Here is a 23,461-nt window from a genome sequence, read left to right as displayed (position 1 = left end):
TGTGCTTCTGGTATCATCAAGGTTATCTGTAGCTTCTCAGTGTGGTGCAGGGACTGCCTGGGCTTCTGTTCACTCGGTCCTTTGTTTTCTGCCTAGATCCTCCCCTTGAACTGCCGTCCTTCTACATGACTCCGTCGCACCGCCAGGTTGTGTTTGAAGGAGACAGCCTTCCCTTCCAGTGCATGGCTTCCTATATAGATCAGGACATGCAAGTGCTGTGGTATCAGGATGGGCGCATTGTTGAGACCGATGAGTCTCAAGGGATCTTTGTGGAGAAAAGCATGATTCACAACTGCTCCTTGATCGCGAGGTACAGTGCTCCTGGGTTTGCCGCCCTTTGGGGCTTGCGGTGCCAAGCCAGAATTTGTCGATTGCTTCTTTTTCCCCATTTAAAAATGCGCTAAATAAGACATTCCTTTTGCCTGATTATTATTGTCACCTTTTTAAACTAGTTAACTATCTCCTCATCTAGTTTGGAAGAAAAAGCTGAATATAAAAGGGAAACACTAAAAGTTGAAATCTTTTTCTTTAAAGTTTTAAGAGGAAAATGTAAACTTTTAGTGCTAAACCTAATTGCTAGCCATTTCTGCTACTAAACTTTTATTTCTCTTTTAGGAATCACCACCCTTTCACCATTTCCTGTTCAGAATAATGCTATGTCTCCCCTTTGTATCCCTACCCACTCACTGCTAGTGTAAAAGGATAACACTGAGCTGTCAATCCCATGGCTGGTTGGTCAGAGTGAACTCTATAACATGTGTGCTCCCCTTCCGGGATGTGGTACTGAGTGTCCTCGTTTCCTCTGTCTTGCCTACTGCCTGCCTAGAGTGTGGCTGAGATCTTCCTAAAGTAAAACAGCAGCTTCCATATTGCCCAGGCAGGGGTGCTGTGAGAAATTTGTTGAGAAAGTAAGGATTCTTTAAACCAGAAGTCATCTCTGAAATGTTAGGGTTGAATTCTCTAGTTTACACGGGTTTTGTTGTTGTTTTTGTTTGTTTTTGTTTTGTTTTGTTTTCTGGAAGCATATTTCCATTTAGTGTCTTCCAGTGTTAGAGTAGATGCTAAAATTTTAACCCTTGCTCTTACTCCAGACTCTGAGTCATCTTAGGGGAGTCATGATGCCTGACTACTTTTATTTTGAATATGGTTTTAAAAAATATATTTCCACAGTACTAATGTTGAGTTAAATCACATACTTTATTATAAATGTACAAGGAAGGAAATACTGATAAAGCATTGTGGGCCAACTCTGACCCACAGAGAGCTAGCATTTCTAAGCAGTCACATTACAAATGGTTATATATGCATTTATATAATATCTTTCATGTTGCTTTTTTTAGCTTACAGAATCTAAAATATTTACAGTCTCACCATGGAGAATAGTTTATGACTGGATTCTTCTGGGTTCTGTTGTATTCCTCTTAGGAGAAGTAAGTTTTATTTGACTGGGCAGTTAGCTTGGCTAACCTTCTACTTGTAGCTCTGTGTCTCTGGTAGGTAGCAACTGAAATATGTCTGTGTTTAGTGAGAGCTTTATTGGTGTTTAAACACTCGACTTTTCACATGCTAGGGATATGCTCTGCACTGAGCTACAGCCGTAGCTCTTGAAGGGATTCCCTGTGTAAGATGTCAGGGCTTTTCCTTTGCTCCCTCTGGTCTAACTTTTCAGGCTACAAAGATTGTATATTTCTGGTGTTAGAGGAGCCTTGGGCCACAGCCATTTTAAAATGTCCGATTTATTTCCCAGTGCCAATCCCTTCTTCCTATATCAAATCCTCTGTAGTTTCTGTCTGCTTTTGATCACTCTTTCTGTATCCCAGTCTCCACATACTTACCCTTATTAATGTGCTCTGAGCCGCTGACTGTTCACCGCAGAAAGGATGGTTTAATGTGGGCTTGGCCTCAGCAGCTGAACTCCTTATTAGGGTTGATGTTAATTGTAAGGAATGATATATTCATTGTTACACTATCTTTACTGTGGTGATAATTACACAGGCATATACATATGTCAAAATGCATCAAATTATACACTCTTAAGTAGTTTATTGTATAAATAGGCAATAGTTGACCCAATACAATAACAAAACTTTACAAATAGTAGACTCTTCTATATACAAAGAGCTTTGGTCTGTTTACACCTCTAAAGTTTTATGACTAAAGTGGAATTACTTTGTAAATCTGTTTTAAAAAGTATATTCAATTTTTTACAGCAACACAAAAAGTAATTCTAAGAAAAACAACTTGACCTAACGTTTTTCTTGTTAGAAACACTTGACTGACATGACAGTCTTTCATATGAAGACGGAGGGTCTAGTCCCCAGAGGTCACCCCAGAATCTGTAGAGAGAGGAAGCACATGGCTCTTGATGTGGGTAAGGTTGAAGCTTATTGATTCCCAATAGGTCTCCTGATGTCAGTCATCCTTCATCTCTAACACTCCGTGCTCATAGTTTTCTTAGAAGATGAAATTCAGGCTGTTTCTTTCTTCTTGAATCTCCTTAAGTCTCCGAGACCTGCTATCTGGACGATTCCTGGGACTTTTATTCTAGTGGATGCTTTTAGACATTGAAAACATTATTAAAAGTTATCCACAAAATAGTTGGCCTAGGGTATGAAGAGCCATGGTAGGGGTTTTTATTGGTTATTTTACTTATTGACATTTCAAATGTTACCCCCTTCCCAGTTTCCCCTCCACAAACATCCTATCCCGTTCCCTCCTCCCCCCTGCCTCTATGAGGGTGTTCCCCCACCCACCCACCCACTCCTGCCTCAGTGCCCTAGTATTCCCCTATGCTGGGTCATCGAGCCTCCACAGGACAAAGGGGCTCCCCTCTCATTGATATCTGACAAGGTCATCTTCTGCTACATATCCAGCTAGAGACATGGATTCCCCCATGTGTACTCTCTGGTTGGTGGTTTAGTCCCTTGGGAACTTTGGGGGGTCTGGTTGGTTGATATTGTTGTTCTTCCTATGGGTTGCAAGCCTCTTCAGCTCCTTCAGTTCTTGCCCTAACTTCTCCATTGGGGTCCTTGCGAAAGATCCATGGTTTACAGAAGGGTGCTACCTATATATACTGGGGCTCACATAGAATAATCCTCAGAAGCACTGACATTGGTTAGACACCATGTACCTGGTAGCTACTAGTACAGTATCCCCATTAAAACATGTCACATCTCTTGATTGCACCATGCTTTGAAATGTGGGACTTTAGGCAGTTTGTGATGGTCTAGTATTATGGAAGTATTGTGGTGTCACAGTATATTATGGAAGAAGAAAGTGTCATTTGCCTGATTAGATTCTGTTAGATTCTGAGCGATGATTTTATATATATATATGTATATATATATATGTATATGTATAGTAGACAGCAAGCAGTTGCCTCCCATGTGAAATCATTGTGTTTATTTAAAAATAGGGTTAATTTTTTATTGTTCTGTAGTTTTTAGTTCTCTTTTGCTTTAGCTGTATCTTTGAAATGGCTAGGCCAGTAATTTACTGGAATAGAGACACACAGGGTATTTATGCTCTTCTTCTTGAGCCTAGGCTGACCTTGTGGTCTTTTAGCCTCAGCCTGCTCCATGCTGGGATTCAGGTGTGCACCACAATGACTGCCTTGGATTTGACATATATCTTACTAGTTGGAACTACCATACTTTTTTTTTTTTAAGGGACATTGTGATAGAGTTACATAGTAAAGGCTTTTGAGCTGTGGTTGCAACCTGGGTTATGTATGGTTTTCTGCACCATAATCTCTGTGCACTTCATCCTAGCTCAGTATAGCAACACAGCATAGAAATCTGCAGACTTCATGGTTATTTAAGAATGCATTTCAGTTTTTATGTACCTTATCATTAAAGTATTTATTACAGTTGTTGACATATTTCTTAACTTAGGCAAGCTAACGTTCGTTTTCTTTGATGGTTCAGAATGTGACAGTGCCTCAGAGCCTTTTTCCAGATACTAGCCCTTGGTGATTTAAGAGAGTAGACAAATGTGTGTTCACTTCCAGACATAACTTGATAAGTTAATTAAGATGATACATGCTTTATGTCTAATTATTTCTTATCATTTGTGTCTATATAACAACAAAGCACAGTGAATCATATAGAGGAATAGAGGTTAATTGAAGGTTTTGACACTTGCTCTTTAATTAATAGGTTTTATACTAGGGAATTATGATTTCATTTTGAGAATGAGATTTATTGACCATTACATAGCGATGCAGGTCTTAGGGGAAACATAGTTTCCCATAGAAACTTCTTTAGGAATCATTAATTGGTCATTTGCTAATCATTCTCGGGATTTATGTTTATTCGGCGTGTATGCATGTATTCTTCATGACTACTACACTGTCCGTGTGGGGTTTGGAGGACTTTAAGGCAGGAGTTTGATTCTCTCTTGCCACATATGGGTTCTAAGAGTCAAATCAAAGTCATCATGAATCCAATCACCTTTGCCCACCGACCTCACACCTCCATTTTTATTCTAACCTTTCTTCACAAAGTATTTCCCATTAAATACTTTCTTTGTTTTTATACGTGTGAGTGCTCTACCTACATATATGAATGTATGCATGGTCATTGTGTGCATGCAGTACCGGTGGAGGCCAGAAGAGGTCATTAGATCCCCTGAAAGTGGGAGTTACAGAGCCTTTGTGACCTCCTATGTGGGCTGCTGAGAATTGAACCTTGTTCTGTTCTAAGAGAAGCAACTGCTGTTAACCCCTGAGCCATTTCTCCAGCCTTGTCTTCTTTAGTAATTTTAAAATCACTTCATAATTGACCTTTCTTCATGAATGCTTTGTTCAGAGTCTTTGAAATGGTGTGACTTAGAGAAATATTTCCACTTCCGCACTGGAGGTTCTGTGCCTCACCATGCTTCACGAATTCCTGTGTGTTACAAAGCATTGAGCGGGCCCTATTCCTGCCCCTCTCACAACTCTCTTTATCTTCAGGGTCCCAATCGTGTTTCTCATTTTCTAAAATCTTTTTTTATTCCTTTTTTAAAATTTTTTATTTATGTATTTATTTTTTTGTGCAGTGCCCTAACCATTTCTAATATTCAAGCTGGATCTACTGGAAATTGGGGCTGTCATGTTCAGACGAAACGTGGGAATAACACAAGAACTGTTGACATTGTGGTATTAGAAAGCTCCGCCCAATACTGTCCACCAGAGAGGGTTGTGAACAACAAAGGTGATTTCAGGTCAGTGACGTGGAAAATACTAGAAAGGCTAATTTTCTTAAAGCTTTGTATTTCCAAAAACTCTGAGTGTGTGTGTGTGTCCCCATATAGATTACAAACATACACATATATACATAGATATATGGGTATTCACATATAAATATATGTCTAAGAAATATCCTTTGTAATGATAATTTTAGAATCATTTATGGAAAAAACCAAAGATACTTGAACTTTTCAGCTACCTATTGATTTAGGAACCTCTGGAAGGATAGTCATTTTAGAAAAATGTGTCCTTTTAAAAATTCTCACACATGCATGCAGTGTATCTTGATCATATCCACTCTTGCTCTCCCTTGTTACTTTATCAGATGGTTTACTACAGGTGTTTCAAACCCCTGCTTTTGGGAGATAGTGACTGACAGGTTGATGAGACGGTCATTTTTATTTTCTAATGACCTTTATAATGAACCGAGAAAGGGATGTGTAGCTCTGACTGTCCTGGAACTCACTATGTTCACCTGGCTGGCTTCGAACTCACAGGGATCCACTTGCCTCTGCCTTCTGAGTGCTGGGATTAAAGGTGTGCACCACCCACCTGGCTAGGGTTTCGGTCTTAAGTCATATATCTCATCATCAGGGGAGACACAGACCTACTTTTCTTCTCCCATTTAATAATTATTGCAAGTGAGTCAGGAAGACTTTGGGAAGGTACATGGATTCATAGCCTGAAGCAGCTGTTGGGATCCGGTGAGTTCCAGGGCTCTTGTACAAGCTGCTGAGGCAGTTGAGATCCAGTTGGAAGGATTAGGGCCTACAGGGATGACTGCTTTCCCTTCGACTTTCTTACTTTGAAAGATGTTACTCATCTTTCCAGATATATTATCCTGCGTATTTAGAGGTTTTTAATAATGAGTTGTTAGTGTAAACAAAAGAAATACATTGCTCGTTAAATCTAGTATAAGATTATTTAATACTAAGTTTGCATTGTTTTTAGTGGGGCTACTGTTACCTCTTGACTGTAGAGCAACAGTTTCAGAGTAAGCAAGACTTTTAGTGTTTGTCTTTCCAGTCTGTGGGACACTGCAGCGGTTATGTCTTTCCATCAGTATTCTGCATTTCTGTTTTCACTGCCTTCTTAAAACAATGGTGTGTATGTGTGTGTGTAAGAGAGAGATCCAGCATTGCCACTGCAACCTTCATGTACGTCGAACACTATGCTTTTACTAAGTACTTCAAAGCGTAATGTGCAGCATTTGTTAATTTTGTGACATTCAACATCTTTTATGAGGTAATCATAACGTTTTCATTTTAGGCTGGATTTTTGTTTTTTTGGTTTTTTTTTGTTCAGTTTCGGAGTGTTTTATGTGTTTAATAGATTGCAATGAATTATTTATCTCTGACACTCCTCAAGGTATTACAGTATTAAAGCACTGCTGCATTAATGACGTTTGGTCTCGTGTTGTTTGATTTGCTTATGTAGTTTTTGATTATGGTTTCTGTTTTGGTATGACTGATCTGTCTCAGCAGTTCCACTGCGATGCATCAGTTATAATTTGTATTAAGTATGCACAACTTCATTTTCTATTTTCAAGAAATAGAGTTCAAATACCAAAGGTTTCTCCCAGCTCTGAGGGGTGACGTGCTGCATCAGCAGGGTTGAGTGACTCCTGGTCCAGTACCTCCTCACTGATAAATTATGGTGAACACTGATGGTGCTGTTCAGAAATTCACTGCAGGGTCTCATGTGGGAAACTTAGTGTGGGATCTCTAAGTAGACATAGTTGGAGCTTAAAGGTAAAGGGCATAGGCAGGTTCTGGGAGAATCCATGAGTAAGCGTCACACATAGTGCCTCCTCCAGTAGAATAAATCAGGTAGACAGCAGCCTTCATGCAGGTTCTGCCAAGGAGCACTCCCCAGAGACTCAGTACCCACGGCTGCTGGTGAGCGCTGGTCTTCTGTTTAGCACAACTCAAACCTCCCAGCCTGTAGGTCTTTAGCTAATCCTGCAGCATAGGCTCAGCCGGTTCCTGTCACAGGCCGTGAACCACCCCCTTCCACCCCCGCGCCTGCACCATGGTTCCCACAGAGCCACTGAGAAGGGCTAGTTGTGCAGACAGGGTTTTTTCAGGATGGCACTGAAGGACCTGCTGTGGCATTTTTACTTGTCAAATTTCCTAGCCACACTTGTACAAAAGAGCAAAGTCTGTCTTTACTGAGCAAGAATCTTCTCTCATGTTGTACTTGTTATATAATGCCAAAGGTACAATAACACTTATTAAACTGAAACATAAGCTGATTCATAACACCAATTTTCATTTTTCTTTGGTCTGATATAATTTTCTTGAACATTCAAAGCATCATTTAGATTTTAGACTCTTATTTTTGAAAAATTACTGCGTTATGCTACCAACATATTTTCAAGTAATAGACTGGATAAATGCATCCATATATCCATGGGAAATTTTTTTTTTTGTCTCAGGTTGTGTGTGTGTGTGTGTGTGTGTGTGTGTGTGTGTGTGTGTGTGTGATTTTTCTCTGTGATCACACTCATGTCTCAATCCTTGCTTTTTTTGTGCCATCCCTGACCTTGCTAGCATCTGACATTCTAGGTTTCCTGACTGTTTTGCTTCTCCCTGTTTAGATGGCCCAGGACGCTGGCGGGCATCACAGCATATCTCCAGTGTACCCGGAACACCCACAGCAGTGGGATCTACCCTGGAAACGCACAGGATGAAAGGAAGGCGTGGCGCAGATGCGACAGAGGTGGCTTTTGGGCAGATGATGATTATTCTCGGTGCCAGTATGCAAATGATGTCACTAGAGTCCTGTATATGTTTAATCAGGTAACTATAAGACATTCTGATTCACTTGAGTTATGCACGAAATATAGTATTTTTAAATGCCAGATAAGGGTAAGTGTTGGATGAAAATTCCTTTATATCTTTGTGCTCTGGGAGGCCCTATCTTTTTCTGTTACTGCTTGACCAGCCAGAGTCCCAGACTTATCTGGGATTCTGACTGTGTATCTCCATAACCCCTTTATCAGAAGTGATCCCTGCGAATTCTCGGCTGACTCTCATTGTTGCTGCTTCCGTGCACCATTATTAACCTTCCCTCACTCGATATGGGGTCTGTTTTAGGTGTTTTCTCTGTCCCTTAGTACCAGCTTGGCTTGTATACAGCAGTTGTTGCTGTCACAGTGTCAGTCAGTAAATTAACAAATGTGACCATAGAGATGAGTTCTTGGTAAGTGTGTGCGTCCTGCCTTTGGGCAGGAAGGGATGTCTCCACCGATCCCTGCCGGAGAACTGGGAACTGCTTTCCCGCAGCAACTGGGAGAGAAGTTTGTATAGAATTTGGTTAAGCAAAGAGTAGATAGAGCTGTGTGTTTTCCCATGTGCCTCCAAACATTCCTTTATTTCTTTCTCAGTTTAATATATCCTCCCTTCCCTTAGTACATTTTTTTTTGTCAGTCTAACTTTCTTGAATTTGAAACCGATTTGATGAATACTCCTCGGTAGATTTTGTAAGTCAGTGTCAGCCTCAGTAGTCCTTGTGTGAAGTTTGCCTTGTTTGCCTTTTTCTACAGATGCCCCTCAACCTTACAAATGCGGTCGCTACAGCTCGGCAGCTGCTGGCTTACACAGTGGAGGCCGCCAACTTCTCTGACAAAATGGATGTTATATTTGTGGCTGAAATGATAGAAAAGTTTGGAAGATTTACCAGAGAGGAAAAATCAAAAGAGGTAAGTTCCTAAATTCAGAGTTGCACTGTAAATGTCAGCCAATGGTGACCTCTAATGGGATAGAGTGGATCGCTTATTTTTAAAGCTGGCTTATGTTTTCTGTATTTGAACTGCATACACTTTTTTTGATTCCCATACTTACCATTGAGAAGCTTGTGCACTCGTAGTGATGGGGCCCTGTGTATCTGGGAGATGGTGGTGAGCTGTTAGTTCCTGAAAACCGAGGAGTCTGGTTTAGCAAAGGGAGAGTGAGGGAGAAAGCAGTCTCCACCATCTTGTGTGTTAGCCAGCTGCTTCTTGTCATCTCTGGGAGTCTCAGAGTCTACACAGCCGCGTGTCCCTCTCATTGTTTTGTTCCCCTGGACTGTGTTTTAAACCTCCCTGTCACTTTCATTATAAACAGAAGTGAGAGTCTCCCAAGGAACTTCTGTATACATATAGGAGACGGCATTGTACCTATAGACGTACAATTTATATGTGTCTGATAAAGGAAGTCTTGAGTGTTGAGAAGGTATATCCTTAAATAGGGGTGTTAAAACTATGGTGTTTGTCAACATGGAAATTTTTAGGGGGCAGTCGAACTCCCAGATTTCAGAGCAGCAAATAAAAGAAAAAATATTTAAGTTTTGAGGCAAAGGATATGTTTACTTAAGCTGTTGTTTTTGAGCTCTTTAAGAATGTTGTATATTGTTTCTCCTGTGATATAACCACTTCACTGAGATGGGTTTAAAGGCAGGTAGAAAGAACTTAGGTCAAGTATGAGCTGAGCCTGTTAACAATGAAGTGGCCTATCAGCGTACCCAATTAGGCTAGTGCTGAGCTGAATACAGAACAGGGAGTCCTCACGAAGGATCCAGAAGTGTGTCCTGTAGTGTGCCATTTGCTTTCAGCCGTGTCCTATCTTTACAACAGCAAACTTACTCGCTAAACATCACAGATTCATTGCCAGTAGTGTTTTAGGTAAATAATATACCCTTTCTCTACCTCATTTAACCAAGGATTTGCTTTCCATCTTTAGAATATTCTTGTCTTGCATGTTACTAGTGACTTGGTGACTGCAGCCCTACTGCAGTTGCTGTGTACTTGATCGTGTGTAGTTAATGGAGGAGGGAAAATTTTATGTGTATATAAATGGAACTTGGGTAATAGGCAACGTTGCTGGACATTGTGACTGTTTCAGTGCTGTGGTCTGAACTCACGGACCCTGGTTTTCACATAAACTATCCTATGTTCTTGGCAGCAGCCACTTCCCTGGCGAAGCTTTGTTAGCCCTGGGAGAAACTGTTTAGATTCGACTGGTGCTGTTACCCTCCGTTGTTGCTGATAATCACAGGGTAGCTGCCCACATGATTGCTGTTGCTTTCTGAAAGTGGAGTGCTTCGAGTTAGTGGAATAATTACAGTGGCATTTGGAATGCGAGCTCTGAAACATTATGATGTCTGTTCCTCCTGTGCTGCTGCAGTGGATGTGAAGAACTGTTTTTCAGTTCTCCACTTAGAAAGAGCAGTGTTGAGGCTGGTGAGATGCTCAGCCGGTAAAAGTGCTGGCAGTGAGAGCCCAGTTGATAACTTGGCCTACATAAAGGGAGAGGAGAGAGAAACAACTCCTGGAAACTCTCTTGTGCCTACACACACACACACACACACACACACACACACACACACACACACACATACACATTTACCCCTACTTACACATGGACAGTGCACACAAAGGGCAATAGTAGTAAATACAGCTTTTTGTTTACAATTAAAAGGAGACGAGCAGTGTGGCACTCTGGGTTGAGTAACTGGTACCTGGTGCTTGTGATGCCGTGCTTCCATGTCTCCGGTGACAGCATCTTGTCGGGTTAGGACTTAATGGTTACCATGGGCTTTTTTCATCTGGAAAATTAGGATTGTATTGGCTCTACTTAGCTTACAGAGTTTCTGTACACAAGTAAAAGAATTGAGGGGAAACAATGTTGCACAGTGGTTTCCAAGCCTGGGTCTGGTTTTATGGGATTGTGGAACTTTTCTCATCTCAGAAGGTATTTATTTATTGTACAGCATTGTGGGTGTGACCCATCGCCCCGTGCCTTTCTGATCTCTGTGCCAAGCTAAGAACTACTCAGGGCTTCAGGTAGTTTTCTGAACATTTGATTGGAGGGTATTTTTGTCACTTTCTGGTTAATACAGTAAAGTTTACAGTTTTCATCAAAAAGAAGTGATGTCAACCTATCAAAAATCAAAGGAAAAATAGGCTTCATGATTGAATCCTGGAAGTCTGTATGCATTCCCTGTGATTTGGTGACTGCCATCCTGTGCAGTCCTTTGGGAACTGCAGGCTTAGCCTTTCACTGGTTATTAGGGTAATAAATAGAGATGGTGGGATTTAAGGACTGCATTTTAAGTTAATTACCACTGCATTAAATTATGCTAAGATACCCTGAGATGCACATACATAAGATATGATAGTAGTTAAATGAATTTCTCAAGTATGCTCAGCACGGTCTTTGCAGTGGGTCTGGCTCATGCTTCAGTACATAGCTAACATATTTTGATGCGATTGCTCTTAAAACCATGGTTGATTTCTGTCAGTTTAAGGCAGGAGCATCATGTCAGGATAGCACTGAAAGATATCACAGATCACCCTCACAGACCTAAAAGGTATATTTAGTGGCCAGAAGAAGGCAGCCAGAGTTCTCTGGGAGTAAATGTGTCCTCTGTATTTACTAGAGGAGGTTTTCTTATGAAGCCAATACTTAATGTTGTCTGATGAGGATGGAGGAGGTTCACAAGGAGCCGGATTAGGATTAGTTTTGCCTTAGAGTCCTTTGCTGAGCTCTGGTTGACTGTGTGAACAAACTCAGCACATGTTGATGCATTCTGTCTACATATCTGCATTTATGTAGCCATTCCATTCTGATGCTTCTGGTTACCTTTATTTCCAGTATGTCCCAGCTCTTTTGCCTAACCATACTTGCCAGACTTTGCTCATTAAGCTTTTTAAGACCCAGTGCTTGGTAGTGTGAGCTTCCTGGAGAAGTCACCTGCTGGGTTCTTAACACAGACAGCTCTCCTTGTCCCTGCCTGTGCTCCAGTCTGTTATCCTAGGAGGGTTCTGGCAATCTGCTGCAGCCCTTCTTCAGAAGAGGCTCTGAGACCTGCTGCCGAGTTTTCATTTTTTTCATTATATTGTTCATTTGAATTTTTTCCCTTTGGGATTAGGCTCCTGTGAACATTTTATTGGAAAATTTCAGAAGTGTTGAGAATGTTATTGTTAACTCCTGTCTCATCTTCTCACCTAACTGGGACAATTTTCAGCCATCAATCTTATTTATATAGTCTGTGCGTTTGGTTTTTTCTCCCACTTCTTCCCTCCCAGCGATAGAGTATTTAAGACCTGACTTTACTTGCTGTGTGTCTTTTACATAAGTTTTCTACAATAAAAGACCTTTAGGGGCTGGTTCAGTGGGTGACGGAGCCTGTTGCTAAGCCTGGAAACCTAAGTTGAATCCTGTACCCACATTACCTACAAGGAGATTCAGAGCCAACAAGACTGCCAGCTTTAGCTGAGAGTGAGCCATTTTCCTCAGTAGTCCATGCTGAATGGCTAAGAACTCAAGAAAAGAATTTGTCACCAGAGTATTCCCTGTAGCAGCAGATAGTCACAGAAATCCCCATGCTTCTGTGACTCAGTGGTGGAGAGAGTTCAGAATCTGTCACAGTGGTGGGGAAAGCTCCAGTAGCTGAGAACATATTCCTGAAAGTGCACATATGGGTGTAAGACACAAAACCAGGACAGAACTACAGCCTGTGTCGAGCATGGGATTCTTCCTGGGTTCTTCCTTATAGGCCGCTCCAGTCAGGAAAGGGTCAGGAGAATCAGGGCCTGTGCCTGTGCCTGTGCCTGTGCCTGTGCCTGTGCCTGTGCCTGTGCCTGTGCCTGTGCCTGTGCCTGTGCCTGTGCCTGTGCCTGTGCCTGNGTGCCTGTGCCTGTGCCTGTGCCTGTGCCTGTGCCTGTGCCTGTGCCTGTGCCTGTGCCTGTGCCTGTGCCTGGGATGAAAGAAAACTTCTCGGAGCTGCTTCTACTGTGTGACTCATTGCTCCCTTCACAGTGATTAGCACAAGCCCCTTTCTGACCCTGGCATGACTGGAGGTTAAGAGTGACTGGTTCGCATAACGATAGGGTTTCAGGAGGGATGACAGTGACAAGTCTGTCAGGCTTCACAGTCAGATCCTCAGAAACTTCATGTGCTTAATTCTATAAAAAATACAAAACACATTTCATTAAAATCATGCCATCCTATAGTAGCTCATATTTGTAGCTTTGCCTTAAGTGCAATCAGTGCTTTTGTGTATTTTATCTCCGAAGTTTTCATAACCAAAAGCATTTCAATTCTGATGGTCACTGAGCGTGTCTGAGGGCTTCATCACACTGCCTGTTACATTTTTGCATAAAATCCTGAAATAATAGCAAGCCAGAGTAGTAGACAATAGAAAGCATTATTCCAGCCATTCTCAATTTTGCATTTAAGGATGGAGCTCACTAGTTCATTTGTGTCAATGTCTGATTGATCTGATTGGCTGGTGCAAAAAACAATGTAGGAGTCAGTAGCCATCTTATATGCTCAGAAACAGGGGTCTTCACCAGCACCACACCTGTTGTTAGTAGGAAAGTGCAGGGTGTGGTGTTCCCGTGTTGCCTATGACATTAAATGACTGCAGTTACAGATTGGTGGCTGCTGCTGCTCCATCTCCTGTCTCTCCCTACCTCTCCCTTCTGTCCTTTGCCTTCCCCCCACCTCCCCATCCTCTTTCCTCCTGGTTCCCTCCCTCTCCTTCTTTTTCTCCTGTTCCTCATCTTCCTTTTGTTCTTACTCCTCTTCCTCTTGATCCTCTCCTCCTCTCCTCCCCTCTTCTTTTCCTCTTTCCTCCCCTTCTCCACTTTCTCTTCTTACTCTTCCTTTTCATTTTGACAGGAGGTCAAAGTTGACAAGTTGGTCTTCCCAACTCTCAGACGCAAAGAATCCTCCACCCTTGCCTTCCACGTGCTCGGCTTGTAACTACCCCACCACACCTGCCCAGTTCCTCCTAACTCTTCTGTCAGTTGACCCTGGTACTGCTTCATGCTTGGGAAAAACATTCCTGGAGAATGGGGGCGTCCGTTGGAATGGAATGTTTTGATTATATTTTATCATTCTCTGTCACGTTTTTACCCTGATAAGTCTGTCATGACAGTGATCTCAGTGGGAATCACATTTTCAAATGAGAATCCCATGCCTGTTTTCTCTCTGTGCTATAAGCTAGGAAGTGGAGCACGCTTGACTCCTGCAGTGCTCCGTTTTCACTGCTCCGGATAGGGAGTCACAGTCGCTCAGTGTTTATTCAGTGATAATGTAAGTGAGCACCACTAATGGACATTGAACCGTGAATGAAGTGACCATTGATAGCTATTGGCAGTTCGAATGAGTCTTGCACAGATACTAAGGTATATGTGGAAATAACACATTTTAGTCCCCTTGACTGCAAGGAATTACAGCTGGAATGAAGCCTTAATGTTCTATGGCATGTGCAGTACAAAGTTAGGAACTTTTTAAAAGTTAGAGCAAGGTTTGTCATTGAGGCATTAAGCCTTGATATCTGAAAACGGATATACAAAGTGCCCCCATCTTTTTTACCAGCTAAAGAAAGTCTTTTATTGTTGTTGAGGAAACACATGTGCAACAGGCACACAGAGAAAGAGCTGGGGGACCCAGAAGCTGAAAAATCCAGTCTTAGATGGAGGGCTGGGGGCTTTATCGCCTCTGAAGAGGTTTTCTTTTCCCTAACTTAGGATGTAAAGAAAGTTAAGCCCAATTAGCCCAGAACTACATTATGACACACCCTGAGCAGCCCTTGAGCTTACTGAGCCAGGCCTTCAGCAGGGAGCATGCTGGTGGGACACAGAGGCACACAAGAAGTTTGTTTTAAGCTGCCAGGCTTTTGTCTCCAGTCAGGAGGTTGGGGAAGAAACTAGCCATCTTGGAAATTCACCCCCTTTATTACCTAGCCATGACCCCTCTTCCTATCAGTCTGCCTAACAGGGAGTCTCTCTGACTCCTAGTGTCTCAGTCCCCCATCTCAGATCACCCTAATTGCTGCTCAGACATTTGAGGGTGAAAGCAGCTCTTAACTGCTTCAAGCTGGCAAAGGGGCAAAGTCGAGGGGCAGTAGTCAAGTGCTTCCAAGGAAGAAAACTTTACCAGTGTGGATATTGGTGATGCAGACCGTCAGCCAGCCATTTGCTGATGCTGTATATTCCCCAAACATGTATGTGAAGTATCATCTTTTAGAGTTGGTGGTCCCCAAAAGAAATCCGAGATGAGCCTCCAAAATGATACTGTCTAGGGGTCCTTGTCAGGTTTGTTTACTCTGCCAGTTAAATCTGCAGAGAAGATCTGAAGAACGAGGTTCCCTCTTATGGCTCTATCTACTACAAAGATTTTTGTTTTAGAAAGCAGGCCTGTTTGGGGGATGTAAATGGTTCTTTATCTTTACCTCCACCACCCCCAAAGGACCAGTACAATTAGGAAAGAAGCCAACATAGTTTTTGTGCTTGCTCTGTGTGAGGCTTGGTTTCAGGAGCCTGATATTTGTTGCTGGCACTTAAATGTGCTCATTGTTTAGAAGGCACTGGACTGTAGTTCCCTCTTTTCTGGGTCGAAGAGGTGCCAGTCTGGCCAGGCATGTGGCCAGACAACCCGAGTGCTGGTATTCACCCCTGCACTGAGGTTGTTCTGCCTGCGGTCATAGAGGAAGGATCGGGTGGGTTTTCCATTGACCTCTTTTCTAAGTGGACCATGTTAGGGTGGGCTGGACTTCTTCCTGAACCTCCTCAGCCATCTTATTCATACTTCTTATGCAGAGCAGGGTTGAGGGTCTTAGCTGGGATCTTCTGGGATAATCAAAAGCCATTTGCTAAAGCAGTCCTGGCTTTCTGGCTTGGCATTGCAGCTTAACGCCTTTGATGCTTGCTTTGTGGTAAGAGGACCAAAGCTCTGCTCCAGCCTCTGGAATGCTTTTTTTTTTTTTTTTTTTTTCTTTCCATATCCCTTGCCAAGATCTCCCTTCATGTGTGATGCTGTTCAGAACTCCCTTGACTTGGGTGGGTCTCCTTAGCAAACAGGCTGCCCAGTGCATTTTCCTGCGGTAGCTTGACTGCAGTAACCAGGAAGCAAAGTGACCTGTTCCTGCTATGGCCTTATGCTGATATCTGTAAAGTGCAATTGAGCAAATAAGAGCAGAGTAGGTGTGGTGTGTGGAAGGAGCCGCAGAGAGGGAGCGCCTCCTAGGATCAGTCCTTACATGGCTTCGGGCTCTCAGGTGTTCTTTGACTTGAGGTGAATGCAGGGAGGTCATTCACAGTGGAGGGAATCCCACTGCACACTGCACACTTTGGGTGCTCGGGTGGTGAAGGTGACTGGTATTTTGAATATGCCAGGAGATAGAAGAGGAACTGTAGGTAGTGTGTATAATTGATAGGAGTTTAAGCTGATATTCACAAAGTGTTCATAATGGTTTTCTAGATGATGAGCTGAAGCCTGTCTGTGACAGTGTGTCACATTCTCCTCCTTAATTAATCTAATTGCCTTTCTTTTCCTCTGAGATGATGCACAGCAGTCTTGTCACTAGTGATGTAGTGGCTACTTAAGTACTGTTTGGAGCTAAATATTACCAAATGGCCATAAATGCGCGTGCTGTTCTATCTGGGCTTTAATGAGAAGCAAGCACAGTTCTCTTACATCAGATTTATACAGAAGCCAGTCTCATCCTTTAAAACAAATTTGTTTTGTTTTGTTTTTTAATTTTAAGTTTTCATTTTGAGTCTGTCTAGCGGCTCACCCTGGCTTTTTAACATCATTCTCTTCTCTCTGGCCTGCTCCACAGCTTGGTGATGTAATGGTCGATGTGGCAAGCAACATCATGTTGGCTGATGAGCGGGTCCTGTGGCTGGCACAGAGGGAAGCGAAGGCCTGCAGTCGGATTGTCCAGTGCCTGCAGCGCATTGCCACACATCGCCTGGCCAGTGGGGCCCATGTGTACTCCACGGTAAGTACAACATTGTCATAGGCCCTCAGGAGGATTTGAGTATGGCTACTCCAACCTCTCCACCCTATCATGGTGTCACTGTCTCCTGCTGTAGCACAGAATGTCTTGCTCTGAAATCATTTGAGAAGTTAATTTTGCTTCTGAGTAATCTGTTTTCTCAGAAAATGTAAAATACTTTTGTATTATGTATTTGAATGACTGTCAGTGTCTAATCCACTGAAATGAATTCTATACCAACAATAAGAAATACTTGTACGGTTCTACTGGCATGCCACCCACTGTCCGTCTAAGGTAATTCTCTGTTCTGAGCCACGAAGGATGTTTCAGAATGTCTGATAACTGCCTCGGGTTCGATCTTAAAGGACTGGGCTGCCCTCCAACATTTGGAAAGCAGTTAGTACAATATAATAATCTCTCAGTTAAACAGTATTAAATTATGTTCATGCTAAGTTGAACTCGTAAATTTCTTTGTGTATTGCTTACTTGTGTTCTAAAAATGTGATAAATAAATGTCTTACTCCCTTAGCTTTCATACTCTGGTCTGATTAATGGTTTTCAGCTCCTGACTATTAAAGGGAAGTTGAGTGTTCTACACTTCCTGAGGCCGTTTTGATCATCCTGTGCATTATTGTCCCGTTAGCTCAATTAAGATTGGAATTCTGTGCCCAAATAATTATGTAATTAGAGGCATGATGTAGCTGTTGTCTCACCGCTAAGTTCACGGCGGTTTCACTCTTAGAGGCATGGCCTAACTTGAGACCCACCTGTCTTTCAATACCCTCCCCAACTGTTTACACCTGCTCCTCTCTCACAGCCTCCTGGATTACTTAGCTGCACCTCACAGGTCCTTCTGCCATAGAAGGGCATAATAAAAGTGATGGTGCATGAGTGAAGGCCATTTCGGCATGCAAAACAGGCTCCAAGAGTCACACATCTGCTTACACAGCTGCCTTCCTTAGTCCTGGGAAAGTATTCTAGGACCCCAGTGCATGCCTGAAGCCATGGGTAGTCAGGAGCTCTGCATATGCCATTTTATCCTCTATGTTCATAGCTGCCACGCTCAGCTTATAAATCATGTGGAATGATTATAACAGAGCAAAAAGTTATTTATGAGTATTATAACTAGAAATTTCCATTTAGTGCTTTAAGATGATGGTTGACCACAGATATCTGAGGCTAGAGGAAGTAAACCAGGAAAGGGTTGGGGGTTGGAATAATAAGTCAAGAAGGTGTATGAAGAAGAATATGAAGACAGGGCTTCCCCAGGGAAGTTTCAGGTATCAATTGTGTTGATGTGATGTTTCAGAAACTACGGGATTTTTGTGGATTGTTATCCAGCAATTATTTGGAGTCTACATTATTAGTCTATGTGTGTAATGAATGCTGATTTCACAGGGTTATTGTGTGAAGCAAACGCTAATGCACACATAATCATCCTCACAGCAAGGCAGTCACCATGGTTTCTTTACATGTACAGTTAATCCTGCCACCTTGGCAGATTTGAAAGTGACACTGTCACCTTTTCTCTTCCTGTGCCTCCCCTGGCATGGGTGGTGGAGTGGGAGAGGTGCTGGGGTCCCCCAGAGTACAGGCATAGTGGTTTGTGGATTGGCAGCTTGCGCATCTTAGTGATTCCCTAAGTTCAGATCACCTTTGAATTCCTTCAAAGTTAGAGGGTCGGCAGGTGCCATCTGTTTTAGGCAATTATCCTGACCTAATTTACTACTTAACTCAGTTTATTTTCTGCCATTTGGATCAGCATCTGCCTTTTTTAGGGAGAAAAAAAAAAACAGCTTTAGGATGAGTCTGCAGCTTTTTGTTTCTTTCTATGAATTCAGTGTAGACAGCCTGTTGTTCTCCATGTGAAGAAGCAGCGTAGGCAGTCGGAGCATTATCAGGATTCCCTCCTTTTCTTATCAGCCATTCTGTGCACATGGGGGTTGCTACAGGTTTTTTTTCATAGCTCATCCTGTGAACAAAATCTTCACATTTTAGCTTATTATCTGTAAGGTATTTTTAGAATTATTTTTATTATTTCTTTTTATCTATAATGCCGAGGTTCAAGCCTAGGGCCTCCTGTGTGCTAAGCAAATGCTCAGTTCTGAGCTACAGTGCCTGCCCTCGGGTTACTATTACTTTTAATTTCTTTATATAATTAAATATCACACCATTCCTCCCCTTGCCCACCTGCCCCTTGCATGCCAGCCTCCTCAGGTCTTCCCTCTTCATAGCCTTCCTCACTTCTTTAAGGTGTGTGTGTGTGTGTGTGTGTCTGTCTGTCTGTGAAGTCCTGGAACATCCCCTTACCCTGCATTCTGTATCTTCCATAACTCCTGTTTGGTTGATTTTTACAGTACTCACCCAACATTGCTCTGGAAGCTTACGTCATCAAGGCTGCTGGCTTCACAGGGATGACCTGCTCCGTGTTCCAGAAGGTGGCTGCCTCCGACCGTGCAGGTCTTTCTGACTATGGGCGAAGGGACCCGGACGGAAACCTGGATAAGCAGCTGAGCTTCAAATGCAATGTCTCCAGCACCTTCTCAAGCCTGGCCTTGAAGGTGTGCTATCCTCTCTGGCCAGTTAAAGTTATCTTTGCTTAAATTTGAATACTTTGTCTAGCTTTACACAGAAATCTTGCTAAAGTATGTATGTTTTAAATGTTTTATCCGTTCTTTGTGAATGTCATTTTGTGCACCCCAGTCCTACTTTTGTTCCCTCCCCTTGTCCTCACCCTCCTTGCTCATAGCCTGTAACCTCCCCCTCGCAGAGGAAAAACAAATCGCATTGTGGAAACTGTAGTGTGTCACAGTGTGTCCCACCGTACACCCTTTTGTCCACACTTCCTTTGCTTACAAATGTTCATGGCAATGATTGGTTGGTGTGGTCTGAGGCCTCTGGCTTCTGCCACTCTGTGAATGCTGGGTCCTCCCTGGGACTCCTCTCAGACATCCTGTTGCTGCCCTATGCCATGAAGATCCTGTAGTTTTGCATGTGTAGGATAGGCTCCTTCATACACTCCAGCAGTTTATGGATGGGGTAGATGTTGGGGAGGGCCAGTTCAAAGCCCTGGATCTGAGCCTGAGAGGTATCTGATCCTGCTCTCCTGACCTCATCAGGGCCAGCTTCCCAACTGCAGCTGGCACAAGGGAGGGGAGGGGATCTCTTCCTGACACTGCTACCAAACACGGGGGCTTTTGTTTTGTTGTTTTTTTCATGTGTGTCTTTTTAAAGGGTTTGGTGGGAGGCTTTGGAGTATTGTGCTGCTGTCTTAAAGGAGACTCGGACAGAGGTAGAGCATGCAGACGTCACAGGCCGCACAAGTTTTGCCTTCATATTGCCTTTCTCCACTTGGAGATACCAAAACCTGCTGTTTTTCTGATTGCTGTGGTATAAAGGCAGATGTATTAATATTATTTATCAAAATATTTTCTTCCATATAAAAGTTTTCTTCTTTTGGTTTTAAGATATTAAAGCATTTTCATGAGCCATAGAATTATTGTGGGTTCTTGGCAGTATGCCTACAGTGTCTACAGAAATGAGTCTTGGCATATGTCAAATTTTGGAAAAGAAATGTCAATATGTGACATGTATTTTTAAAAAATTCAAATTTTGCAGTGTATATTTTTAAAAATATCATTTTTATTATTGTCTTTTGAGCAGTGAAAAAAAAAGCTTATTTTCACACTTCAGAGTTTGCCTCAACTGCATTGAAGGAGAAAGCACTGGAAACAGAATGGCAGCCCCTTGATGGACCTCCGTGTCTGCATTTCACTTAGCTCTGTCTTGGTCTCTGTGGCTTTTAGCTATAAGGAGCCTGTCAAATAATGATCACAGAGGTGCTCTGATATGTGAAGATGCTTGATATGTGTCTACTCAGAGGATGGATAACTCATGTATTTCCTCATGGTTCACCCTTATGCCCTTCATAAGGAGAGCTAAGTATGCTGAGTATAGAAATCCTGTAGCCACTAAGACAGCCTGAAGTGGATCTGATGATGTGGTGCCGTGCTCAGTACTCTATGCTCAGAGGCAAATTGGCCAATTTGATCTGCTATTCTTGGCCTGGTGAGAGTACATGATAACACAGCCACCACCTGTAGTCCAGCTCAGCTTACCTTCCTGCACCCTTCTTGGTAAAAAAATACTCCGTAAAGAGAAACTGAGATAGCAGCATTCACAGTGCATTGGAGATAGGCGTCTGTTTCTGAGGAGGACTTGAGATTGATGGCTTATGGTTGGTAGAAAGGGGCAGAAGTGATGCCACCCTGTACTTCATGGGTTTCACAGCCTGCCCCTGTCTCAGGAGAACACCCCCAGCTGACTGTGAGCGTATCACGTGACCACTCAGGGATCTGCACCTTAGAATCTATTCTCCGTTTAAGATCATCCTGTGGCCAGAGAACAAGGCACTCTGTGCCCTTATTCCTGTTCCATGGATGCTTATGGTGAGACAGCGTAGGGAGGAGCATGTTCGTCACAATGGATGCAGAATTAATTAGATGGTTGGATGTCAGTCGTAGAAAATGCACTTCAGCTTTCTCACTCTATCAGGGGATATTCCTTACCCCTAAAAATTGAAGCTGGGCAATTCTTCATTCTTTAAAAATTGCTTCAAAAATATGCTAACTAGATTACTTGAACTAATGCATCCAATCATTCACTGCATCCCCCTGCAGGGTGGACTCACATTAGCACCTGAGTTGAACCTATATAAAAAATACCTTTACGCTTGTTGACAGGAACCTGGTGTGGCTATTTCCTGAGAGGTTCTGCTAGCACCTGACCAATACAGATGCCGATGCTTGCAGCCAACCACCAGACTGAGCTCTGGGACCCTGATGGGGGAGCTGGGGGAAGGACTGGAGGAGCAGAGGAGGATTGCAACTGCATAGGAAGAACAGTGTCAGCTGGCCAGATCACCCAGTGCTCCCAGGGACTAGACCACCAACCTAGGAGTGTGCATGGAGGGACCTATAGCTCTAGATACATATGTAGCAGAGGATGGCCTTGTCTGACATCAGTGGGAGGGGAGACTCTTGGTCCTGTGGAGGTTTGATGCCCCAGCATAGGGGGATGCTGGAGCAGTGGGACAGGAATGGGCAGGTGGGTGAAGGAGCACCCTCATATAGAGGCAAAGGGGAGGGGGTAGAGGGCAGATGAGATAATGGGAGTGTGGAGGGGTAACCAGGAAGTGGGTTATCATTTGAGATGTAAACAAATGAAATGATTAAAAAAAATTTTTTTAAAAAGATGCCTTTACATAGCAGAAGGTATCTGGCTTGTTTGGTTCTTGCATATTTTGGCTTGTTTTTGTGCATCCCTGCATGCACCCTAGCTAGATTCATACTTTCCCATGCAGACTTTCCTGGCTTGTAGTATAAACTCACCTTTATTAAACTATTTGTGGTTGAAAATAATGCTGCTGAGAATACAGGGACTATACTTGAGGTCGTGTATTTTCTAGCTGAACAGCACATGGTGCTGTGGAGTCTTGACATCCACTCTGTGGCCTCATGGCCAGTGAGGACCTGCGCTTGCTGCTGCTGCCCAGTATTACAAGAGAGGATGACACTACCAGTTATTAGCGTAGGGAAGACCAAAGGTCAAAGGACGTTTTCTGCTGAGTATGTCTCATTGTCAGAATTCATAAATGAAGAAGTCATGCAGTGTTTTAGGAGCAGGTTGCATTTGCCAAGGCATTGCACATTCCTGTTCAACCTCTGTGTCTTGAAGCCATTCCTTAAAAATTCTTTCTTTACCTGGGCTAACGACTGCTGGACGAGTGTACCATCATTAACCTCCTAGTGAACACAGCATTGAATTCCCTTCCTGTCATGTAGCTGCTTGAGTGCCAACTGGCCCTATGGGTTTTCTGTTGGGAGCACCATGAAGATCTTTCCATAAGTGAGTGGTTCCTGCGATATCTACATAGTGTCATCCCCAAATCTACCCTGGTGCAAAGTTGACCTTATGTGGACAGCAAGTCTCAGGAGGAGTTGGGCATTGACTTGAGCATCTGCCCTCAGCTCTCCTGTCCCACATCCTTTGTTACTGCTTCTCTTCTCTGTCTACTGATAACAGACTTCCCTTGGTTCATTTCTCACACTTGACAATTTTGAGTCCAGGCACATGCTAATTCTTTTACTGGAATTTATACCCTTCCCTACTTTCTCAGCTCCTTAATTACGTGATTAGACCTAGTGCAAATGTCACCTCCAATAAGTCTTAGATAACACTATCTGGCCAGTCTTCTTATACCCTACCCTTGGGTCCCTGGTTTCTTCTCATTATGCTCTGCTGACAGTGCCCACTGTTTGTTGCCATGGTTATGTGTAGGGGTTACGAGGATCATGAGAGGCAGGTCAGCTTCTGCAGACTGAATCTGAAGCCTGGCCTCAGTAGGCTTCACATTAAGAGTTCCGGGTGCCTGGATGTGCAGCATGCAAAGCTGTTCTA

The 23,461-nt window shown here is 43.0% G+C and overlaps 1 protein-coding gene across 1 annotated transcript in view; it reads left to right on the top strand.

Moving 5' to 3' along the window:
* The window catches only part of Adgra3 (adhesion G protein-coupled receptor A3), a 96,901-nt gene that overhangs the window by 49,807 nt on the left and 23,633 nt on the right, over window positions 1-23,461 (top strand). Inside the window, exons 7-12 of the mRNA XM_021162897.1 lie at window positions 97-310; window positions 5,041-5,205; window positions 7,830-8,031; window positions 8,778-8,933; window positions 16,844-17,005; window positions 19,360-19,563. Of these exons, the coding sequence (XP_021018556.1) occupies window positions 97-310; window positions 5,041-5,205; window positions 7,830-8,031; window positions 8,778-8,933; window positions 16,844-17,005; window positions 19,360-19,563 (1,103 nt within the window). The remainder of the gene's footprint in view (window positions 1-96; window positions 311-5,040; window positions 5,206-7,829; window positions 8,032-8,777; window positions 8,934-16,843; window positions 17,006-19,359; window positions 19,564-23,461) is intronic.

This window comes from Mus caroli, chromosome 5 (assembly GCF_900094665.2).
Source record: "Mus caroli chromosome 5, CAROLI_EIJ_v1.1, whole genome shotgun sequence".
NCBI classification, from domain to species: Eukaryota; Metazoa; Chordata; class Mammalia; order Rodentia; family Muridae; genus Mus; species Mus caroli.
The sequence above is the reverse complement of the archived record's forward strand: the minus strand, read 5'-3'. Positions and strand labels throughout refer to the sequence as shown.